Genomic DNA, 10621 nt, shown 5'->3' with positions numbered 1-10621 from the left:
TGCTACGGTGTCTAAAGCTGATTTAATTGCAAGTCAAAATTATTCGTTTACAAATTCATCTAAATCATGCCCCAACATATAATCTGATGGTTTGAAAAGGTAATAATAATAATAATAATAATAATGTGACACAAGAGCCAAGCAGGTATAATTATAAGTGCATTTATTTGTGTATAAACACTTTTATCTTAACACCTTTTCAGGATATGCTCTGAAATACAGTATTTTCTCCAGAAAAATCACTCAATGTCTTTTAGATCATTTTGAATATCCTACTTTCCCTTTAGCTTTTCCATGTCTACCTGGTCTGTACCGTGTAACATTGTCATATGTGCCCAGCAGGTGGCAACATTGGCTAAATTCTCTAAAATAGCCCTAATCAAGCTAAATAATGCAACTTTCTCCAATATTGGGTGTACTTGTTCATCTATTATACCAGTTGGCATGGTCTATAAAACCCTGAGACACATTTAAAAATACAAAACAGATACAAAATCTTTATAAAGATTATAAATCTTGGCTTTCTGACTATCCAGCCGGATGTCAGGCATATTTGGCCACGCTGTCAAAACTGCTTCGTTATGCTTTTATCTTTCACTGCAATCTTTGTGTCCAAACCAAGTTTCCTTGCAGGACAAACACATTTGAAGTGACCTTACCCAAACTACTATTGCCTCCCCTTCACTGTACATCCTGGCTTCTACCAGAGAAATGTGCTTACAAAGTAGTTCAATACAGATATGAGTTTGTTACAGAGGACGGTTCAAGTTTTAAGCTTTCATCTCCACAGTCTATCTTGCCATTATGAGTGAACACACCTATGGTTTATGGATTAAATAATCTTAACAATAGAAATCCAGCCCATGCTTATGCCTCTCGTCCAAGGGGTTGTTTTGGTGGTCTGAGTCCGACTTAAATATGGACCTTCTCTGGAGCCCGGGGCTTTGCTGAGAGGTGAAGACGAGAGGCCCGGAGCTGTGCGTTTGATGCCGGGTGGCTGCGGTGGCCTCTTCTGGAGCCCGGGAAGGCCGGCCAGGAGCGGCGCTGCCGTGGAGCTCCGCACTGAGCGTCGAGTCCAGAAGAGTCTCTCTCATCTGTTGGTTCTCCCTGGTTGCTGCCTGCCACACCACCTCCAAGTCTTCCTCTACTTCCCTGGAGGAGCAGAGGCAGGAGAGAAAAGGAGGAGTTAGTTAAGTCATGTGCAAGCTGATAGGGTGATGTAAAGGAAATAAAACATAAATACAAAACAGAAGAAAGTTCTGAGAAATTAAATTGAACAATTACGCAAAGAGAGAAAAAAACACTTATAACGTGTAGGCTGACAAATGTAGCTAAACCCAAATGAAAGGTGCTCTTGGGTTGAATAACAGGTGGCATGCAGCCTTGATGCCGTCATGGAGCTCATTCATACATCACTGCGGCTGCAGGACTGCCTAGTCCTCACTCCTCTTTATCAAAAACACTGAGCTCCTGGGAACACCGCTGCATGCGTCATCTCCTCTCCCAATTATTTCTTAAGTAGTGCCTGGAGCATTGTATATTTTTAAATGAAAGAGAGAAAGGCTCATATCAGCAATGGGCATCAGAATGTGATGGAGCACAATCATGGCTGTAGTTGCTTTGGTTACATTTCACAGTGGTGGGAATATGAAATGAAGAGTTGGTCGTGTGCAGTAAGATTGAAGGAGACTAAATCAAATGTATTCCTGTCATGTCAAAGTTGTTGAAGTACTGCAAGTACTACCAATCAAACTAACGGCCAGATTGGAAAGGGTTGTGCACCCCAGGGTTTCTACGCCTGGATTCCAGTGCGTCATTTATCCATGCACTTAAAGAAGCGTCAGTTCTGCATCGAAGCGTGATGGTGGGAAACTGAAAGGAGTCAAATATGAAGATCAGAAGACCTGAGTGACATTTGTAAGGATGTCACAGATGAACGATGCTTGTGTTCAAGCATCGTTCATCTGTGGCACTCTACCTAGAGCAGGCACTGCCAACGCTTGATGCTGCACTGATGCCTCGCAGTTTACACACCAGCTAAGTTGGGAGGAGATGCTCTTTTTTCTTCTTCTTTTTATATCTCTACCTGTGTGTTGCTGTCAGGGATATAAATCAACAAATTTAAACAAGATCAGACTGAAATGTCGCACCAGTTCCTTTGATTTCCTTCTGATAATCTGGGGTTTTCACCTCACTTTAGGGTCCATGCTTAAAAAAAAACTGTATTGAAACCTAGTAAAACAAACCCCATTTAGGATTAAACCTCATACATCTCTCACGACACAAAAACACATTCAATTGTGTCCAGAATAACCTGTTTCAATTAGGATTTATAGATTAAAACATTGTGGTTTTACATTCGACTGGCCACAACATTCACCCTCGCGTTAGTAAGGATCCTTGAGCTACCAGATGAACTGGCACAATGCAGGAACAAGTTAAGTGTTTCTAAATAAAGAAGCAATCAATGGGCTCTGCGAGGGTGTTACACCGCATCCAGATCATATGGGAATAATTGTCAGAGCGGTAGGACTTGGAAGCATCAAATGTTTTTTTTTTCTTCTTTGTTTTCTTTACTTTCCCTCAAGATCAGTTTCTTAACACTAAGAGGGACGAGGCTATTTCAGCATAATCAGCACATTGAGAGCTGTGATGACTTTTGAGTTCGTATCACCGTGGATTTAAAAGGGCCTGTGGTGATAAAAATAAAATCAAATCTGTGTTGCGTTTCCAAAAATGTGGCCTTAAGATTTTCGTTTCAACAGACCATTTTTATAAGTAATTTAACAACTTGACTGTTTAAATAGGCCATACCTCACCATAATTATGATCCCCAGCAAAACCTTTTTGTTATATTCTCAATTCTCTTGATAATGTCTATTTTAGAAAAAGGAACACTTTACTTGACACCATTACAGTAGTCGTATTATAAAGTAATACTTCTGTTCTGAGTCATGCTTTGGTTTTATTGAGGCCCCGTCAGACAGATGAAGCTATAGCGCAACTTCAGTCGGAACACCATACTCTTGCAAGCCCGTCATTTATTTCTCATACATCTGCCAACCACTTCTCACGCACGCTCACTCATTACTCACTTGCTCTCATTGTTCGGGCCGTCAATAACGACACCAGCTGTGTAGATCAGCTGGTCTCCTCTGACCAATAAGCACCACGAAACAATTATGTCCTTAGCCTGTCATCTTGCTGCTGTCTCTTTAGATATGACTGTCTCTCTACCTTCAGTTCATTCATGTTGCTGTTACACCCCTCCACCTCCCCATCTCCGCCCAGTCTTCATCAGATCAACTCATCATTCTATCAGCCATCATCATCATTATCATCATCACCAGGTCTGGACTCTGCGGGGGATTTATCTTGTTGCTGATCTTGTTGCCCTCAATTACAAATCTCCCTGCAGAGTCCAAGCGCCAAAGATTCTGAGACTTCATCATCATATATCATCTGTTAACAATAAACAATGATCCTTCATTCGACTGGTCTCTCCTGATTGAACTGTTGTTGCACTTTTTTTGTCCTCTACTTTTGCATACGATAGTCTAAATACTGTGTCCACCAGCTGCTGTAGGTTCTTCACCTTCACTATACCGACCACGACACATAATCCCCGTTTCAGAGTTTGAGCTTTTGCCACATTCTTGATAAGACTCTGCTGAATGTATTTCCAAACCAAGCACAGTGACAGGAACATAAACAACAGCCATGACAGTGATGCTGAACGACTTCAAGGTCCAGAAATGTGTCCATTCAACACATCAATCAAAACTCAGCTGGAATAAAAGCCGTGACTGAAGCCAATTAATATTTTTTTTTTTCCGACCAAAAGATCACGGTTTGACATTTCTCTGGCCATTTACAGACTACTGATAGATTACTTTGACCCTTTTCCCAGTTGACGCTGCCGCGCCTGTCGAGACCCGAGTTCCACACTTGACAACCGGGCCAATTCCCTGACAACTGAGCAAACTGTTCGCTAATTAAGGGCCGTGAGGTGCGTTGTAAAGCTTCAGGAAAAGCAAACTAAAGCACCGTAAACTGAGATTATTTATCACGGTCAAGATTGGACTAATATTGATATTCCACGTTAGTGTTGACATTTTAGTTAATTAACAACTCAAAAAAACAATGTTGGCCATGATCTTCTCATTATATGTACGCGTGTTGGTTTCACCAATCAACTGCCTGCTATTCACACAGAGACAAAAGGAGTGATAATGGCATACCAGCTCCATGGAGACAGCACTGCAATTACCTGTGTGTGCTGCTATTATTATAATGGCTGATGGATTAAAGCTCTTTCGTCACATGCAGTTGACGCGTCAGCAACTGAGGAGATCTCCTGCCGTGTCTGGACTCAGTTTGCCGCTTGTTACAGCGGAGGGAACATCAGCTTAACTGTACAACTCCAATATTGTTCATGTGCATTTGAAAGGAAGTGACAGGCGGAAGAGCCTCGTCTTCAAAGGAAGCGACGGACTTGTCTGTGTTTGCTGGCCAGCTGGTTGGAAGAGCATGAAACACTGCACCACCAACTTCTGGCTCAAAGCTAGAAGAGGGCAAAATTAAGATTAAACACGTGTTATTACTTTAGAGTAATGAATACATTTAGCTGGATGCAGCAGGTACACAGTAAAAACACACACAGGGGATTGGGGATATGCGTTTGTTGTTGTTTTTCTGTCTTAAAGCAGTGAAACATAAGACAACCCTAATAGTCTACAGCCACGCTAGCAGCTCTGCTAGGCTGTAACAACCGTAAAAAACATTTGGAAAAAAATAATTTAATCAGACACTTATTATGTTAATTCATTTCCAAGCATGCTGCTCAGAGTAAACACACCGACCGCCTCGTCTGCTTATAACAGAGCAAAGTGATGCGCATTGACTGTTGGATGGATTGACACCAGACATTCATGTACCTCTGAGCATGAATCCTGATCATTTTGGTGATCCCCTAACTTTTCATTCAATGCCATCATCAATTTGAGAGTTTGTGGGCAACACAGTATTATTTCAAGCCTCAGCTGCACTTTGTGTTCAGCGCTGATGAGAAAATGTTCACATGCGAACACGCTGAACTAAGATTGTATCAAATCAGAACCAGAGCCATTCATTGCCAGGTATGTTTCACATACGAGGAACTCTTGGTGGGTGGTGCATACATCAAACAAACAATCAATAACAATCAACACAGTGCAAGAAATAGAAACATATTCAATTTACAATAGAATATAAAATAAAGTGCACAGACAAACAGATAACAGTACTGTAAACAAGTGTACTGTGAGTGTGTGTGAAAGTGTAATGGGAAAATGTATTTAAATATGAATGAATGGTATCGGGATAAACCCTTTGAAATGTATCTTTTTGTTTTCTAGGGGGTCCCACTAGTACGTCACGAGGTAATAAGACATTTTTCTGTTCAGAATGTAAAATGACTGCTTGAACAGGGTCTCTAAAGTTTTTACAGGATGACAAAGGTAGTTTTCTAATCTATTCGAGTGGTTTCAGTGGCAGGTCAGGGAAGACTCATATGAATAGTTTATAATGGTCGAAGTGAAACCATGTATTTAGTTGTTTAGGTGTGGGGACCTGATCCTTAAAAACTCACAAGATTGATGTAGAGGGGGTTTGAAATAAAGTATTTTCGACTAAATCTAAAATCATCGAGTCACTCTGAGAGCCAGCTGTATCTTGAGCGCATTGACTCAACTATGTGGGGAAAAAAGGAGAAAAAAGCTCTCATTCTTCTACAATAACTAATGATGAATGTTTCTTTGAGGGACTAACAACACTTTACTCCATCATCTGCTACTTACCTCTAGCCCAAAAAGCATGCATATATATATATATATATATATATATATATATATATATATATATATATATATATATATATATATGTGTGTGTGTGTGTGTTACCCATGGCAACCACTCTGCATTTCTTCTTTTGCAGCTGCTCAGACAAAATAAAAAGATAAATCTTGGAGGTGGAAAATTAAACAGGAGTGTGTCTGTCGTGTGTAAGTGTGTTTTGCCGTGGTGACCAGTAGGTTGCACAGCTGCAATCGGACCCAAAAGGCTCAGCAGCAGCTCTTCTACCTCAGTACGTCTCCATTACAATTATAGCTTCAGGAAGCTGCAGCCATCTTAGGATTCGGTCTATCGCTCTGCAACAGAACTCCCCCTTCCACATCCTTGTCAACTCAGACACGAACATTATTCAATGTTATCTGAGCAGCGGGGTTTATAAGTCTGGCTGGGAGCAGAAACAGGGAGCCACATGAGACATGAGCGTGAGACAATCCGTCCTTAATTATCACTTCAATAAAAAGTCTTTGTCCTTCTGTTCCCGAACCGCAAAAGAAGTGTGTCATTTCGCAAATACACACAGAGAATGTAATAGCCCTCGAACCAGAGAGATACTGCAATGGTCAACTGTAACATTTACACGTCACCAGTTTTTCTAAATTCAATCTGGCTATTCTCAGATCCATATTTTAGGAGAGTTTTCAATGTGCCTTCCAGAGTGTGCTTTGGGTGGTACTCGGACATCTTTTTAATTTTTTTAAAAAAGAGGTCGTGGATATAATCTCCTTATGTCTTCTGTTTTATGAAGAAGAATAACTAATTTTGTAATTGTATTGCAAGCTATATTATATCGGAACATTATAAGCAACAGGTCACACTGTGGGTTATTTCAGTCGAAGTGAGAAATGGTATCTCGGTGCTGGTTGCAGCTCTACAAACGCATTATGGATTATATATGTGAGAGGAGTGCTGCTATTAGCAAAGTACTCCTACGACGTGCCAATGGCAGACTCCCCCCTGCACTTGATCACAAAACCAAGCTTCCAAAGAGAAGCTGGAGAGTCGCGGGTACAAAAGAAGAAAGCGGGAGCTCCTTGTGTAAAATGTGTCGAATCCATCAATGTCAATTCAATGCTTCCTTGGAGTACTTTTTAAAAGATGTTTACTTAAAACCGCTGAGCCATTATGAGGAAGCAGTTATAAAATACTTTGTCACAGCAAGTAAGGAACAAGTAACAAAGGGGGAAAGAGAGTGATTGCTCTGCTCCTCTGGACACAGAAACCCTCTTGAACCTGATGGGAAACCAAGGGATAATGAAATACTACTAAACAGGTTTATCTGCAATCATGGGCTTTTGCATTAAAGATGCATGAGGTTCCAAGTGTGTGCGCCATTAACATAAAAAGTCAGCGATTTACTCCGCTTGTTTTCCAGTGTGCGAAAAACAGGAGAATTAAGTCTGCAGCGGCCACAAGCGCCGACCCACTTGTAAGGAGGAAGGCTGAATTTAAGTCTGAGCTACAACTAAACGAGTGTTTCACCAAGCTGACACAATATACAAGTAAACACAAGCTGCATTTAACCTGCATTTAATAGTCCAGTTCTGTACCCTGGAATGGAATCAACACATATTGTACACAAAAATATACATACTTACTCTCGACAAATCCATTCTCCACCAATTCTCATTGCATTCTTAAATCATCAACCAATTTCAACCAATTTATTGTGTCCTCATTCCCCCCAAAACAATCTAAATGTAGTGTGAAGGAATTATATTATCAGGTGAAAGAAATGTAATGAAAGCAGAACTATTTGTCAAAATGCGAAAATCCACGAGAGACTTCAGCGACCTTTGTCCTGGTCCGTCTTTGCTCATACGTGGCTGGACGTGGGGAGACAGGACTGCCTTTAGAGGAGGGGGAGTGATCCTGGAAGTCTCAGGCAGTGCTGCCTTCCTCTCCCTCCCCCACTCCCTCTTCCTCTCAACAGAACAGAAGCAAGCAGGGAATAATCGCAACCTGTTGCTGAAAATAGGGAGACCTTTCATCTCTGTGGAGGTGAGAAGTTTGACTTCAGCTGAGTGGATTGCTACCCGGGTGAACTCCTCAAGCTCTCGCTGAGAACAGGGGACAGCTGGTTACTCCATGACGCTATGTACACTAATAGTTTCACTTTCCTGCTGGGGCTGGTAGTCGATGACTCACAGCATACTGGGTACAGAGCACATGTTTGGCGAGTCTGCTGGTAAATGCAGTTTCACAAGGCCAGCAGGACAGCGGTTTGCAGTGACGTAAAGCCGGCGCAAGTGCTGTGAGAGATATGTTTGGTAGTGTGTGTGCGTGCGTGTGCATGTGTGTGTGTGTGTGTGTGTGTGAGATTTGTCATTACGATGCCCTCAGGGCCGAGCAGGACAGGATCTTCTCACAATCTGATTAGCTAGCTTTCATTTGATAGCAGCGGGCAGCAGGCCCAGGGACAGAGCTAAAAACAGACACGTCAATGAGGGAATAAAGGGGAAGTGGGAGATTGTTTCAGGAGCAACACAGTACCGGGAGAGTTTTTCACGGCTGTCACACTGTAGCAGTAAGAAGATCGTAAAAATGTCTTCCTGAAAACCAGACCCAACTCAGATGATTGTCCACTTTTTTCCATATAACCACCCTGTGACTTTGCCTGTCGTTTCAGTTATTTTGGTTATTACAATACTTCCCCCACCAGGACAATTCAATTAGCTTAATGGACTACGACTATCATTTACAAACAGCCTTCATTTACAAGATTGCTATTCTCTTCTTCTCTTCTGAAATCCTAGCAGTAAATATTTCAAATAAAGTCAATAATTTATATGTACACAAGAAACACACAGTATAGATTTACATAATACTTACAATATGAAACACATACTTAAGTTTGCATTTACACCAATGATTACCCACCACCCTATGCTGTTTGCCACAGTCCTAGGTATTTCTGTGTCATTCTAAAATAAAAGGCTTCAGGCAATATGCAAATCCTGGAAAAGAAAAAAAGAAAATTCAGGTAGGCTTGTTTCACCCCCAGCCAGCTGGCATCTGTAAATGATCTCACCCAGTGGCGATCGGAGGGCTGGTAGTAGCAGACGGTCCTCAGGGGGTTGACTGATTTAGTGTGCAGAGAGAATTTCAGAAGAGCTGCGTGAGCCGGCGTGTGCAGCGGTTTACAGGGATGTCAGCGTCTGCATCTATATATTATATTGTATATAGAGAATACATAGATACACAGTAGCAAAAGAGACTCCGTCTTGCTTTTGTAAAGTGGTGACTTTTGATGCATTATCAGGTTGTATTGTCGTCCTGTTGTGTGAAACCAAATGGCTACGGGCGGTCAAGGTTAATATAAATAATGATATTTGAGATAAAAAAATATAAATCATGATATTATTTCAATATTTGTTACTGGAACGAAAAACCCGACATAAACAAAAATGTTGTCCCTTAATGCCGGAGATATAGTTTAACCACACACTCGTATAGACAACCTGCTGCGCCCTGAGCGGAGTGGTTCACATACTTCCCTATTTACTACATGTGTTGCTGAAGGATTCAAGTGGAGGAGGTTGTTGTTAAATTGTTCATTCTGACATCACGGCAATTCAGTCAACAAGCATCATAGTTGGTATGTGAGGCCCCCGAAATCAAGGACGTCGACTTCTAAAATGGATCGGCTGGCGGATATTTTCAGCAGCATTTTTCTCAGTGACACATTTTACAGATGTGTGTAACTGCGGGCTTCTTCAACAGATTTTTGTGTCCACTTGAGGGCAGTGCAACAAGCAAATTATTGGCATATTATCACTATGTGCAGTTGATATGGTGAATGGGTTTGCAAACAGCTGCTTATTTAAACAGAGGCACAGAGAACCAGGACCAGGACCGAGCGGAGCAGACTGTAAAACGAGAGGTTTTCCAAAGGGGACTCTGGTGCTCATACAAACTACAGCTTTTGTCCAATGGGACCACACAAATCAACATATGTAGTAGCTTTAAAGTCTTGTGACCAAGGTATATACATCAATGCAAAAGGCATTTGAGTCAGTGCTCTCTGGTGGACAGACCATGGAAACACTTTCCCCTGAATTACCTCAAAGTCATGCATGACTGTACTGTACTGTCCCTGTGATTTTTAACTCAATGATAAGCAAAACCAGATGATAATCGGCCTGACTTATTCTTTTTGAGGGAAACAATGGAAGAAAAAGACGAGATGATTAACAAAAAGGCTGACACCGATCTGTTCGTCTAGACACCTCCATCTGTTTCTTGCCAGTAATTGTCTTGTTGATGTGACCGGCTCTGCCTTCGTGCTCACCTTACGGCTGCCTCTCGGTGTCTCTGCCCTCCCTCCCACGACACACACCGTCTCCTCTCTCTTTCTCCTCCTCCTTTCATTCACACATTCTCTCCCTGTCCTCCCTTTTTCCACTTGCCCGCCCCCGACCGTTTCTCTCTCTCTCTCTCTCTCTCTCTCTCTCTCTCTCTCTCTCTCTCTCTCTCTCTCTCTTCCCCACTCCCCTCCTACCGTTTGGACTGCAGCAGTCTCTCCTCAGCCTCCTGTCTTTCTTTGAGCAGCCTCTGCAGGTGAAGGATCTCCCTCTGGTAAGAAGCTGTCCTTCCCTCCGCAGCCTCCTCCAACACTGCCAGTCTGGTTGACGCCTGCCTCCGGTACACCTGCACATACACGTAAACACACACACACACACACACACACACACACACACAGAGGAATGAGATGTGGAGTGTTGCTATGAAG

The 10621-nt window shown here is 42.1% G+C and overlaps 1 protein-coding gene across 1 annotated transcript in view; it reads right to left on the bottom strand.

The window, feature by feature from the left end:
* Positions 1 to 424: 424 nt before the first annotated feature.
* cep89 (centrosomal protein 89) overlaps positions 425 to 10621 on the bottom strand; it is a gene marked incomplete at its 5' end in the record, with an annotated part of 51524 nt that continues 41327 nt past the window's right edge. The window contains 2 exons of the mRNA XM_079216634.1: positions 425 to 1152; positions 10391 to 10539. Coding sequence (XP_079072760.1) covers positions 843 to 1152; positions 10391 to 10539 — 459 coding nt within the window. The 3' untranslated portion in view covers positions 425 to 842. The remainder of the gene's footprint in view (positions 1153 to 10390; positions 10540 to 10621) is intronic.

The sequence above is a fragment of the Taurulus bubalis genome, assembly GCF_910589615.1.
Source record: "Taurulus bubalis genome assembly, chromosome: 4".
Classification (NCBI taxonomy): Eukaryota; Metazoa; Chordata; class Actinopteri; order Perciformes; family Cottidae; genus Taurulus; species Taurulus bubalis.
Note: the sequence above shows the minus strand (reverse complement) of the source record. Positions and strands in the feature narration are given on the sequence as shown.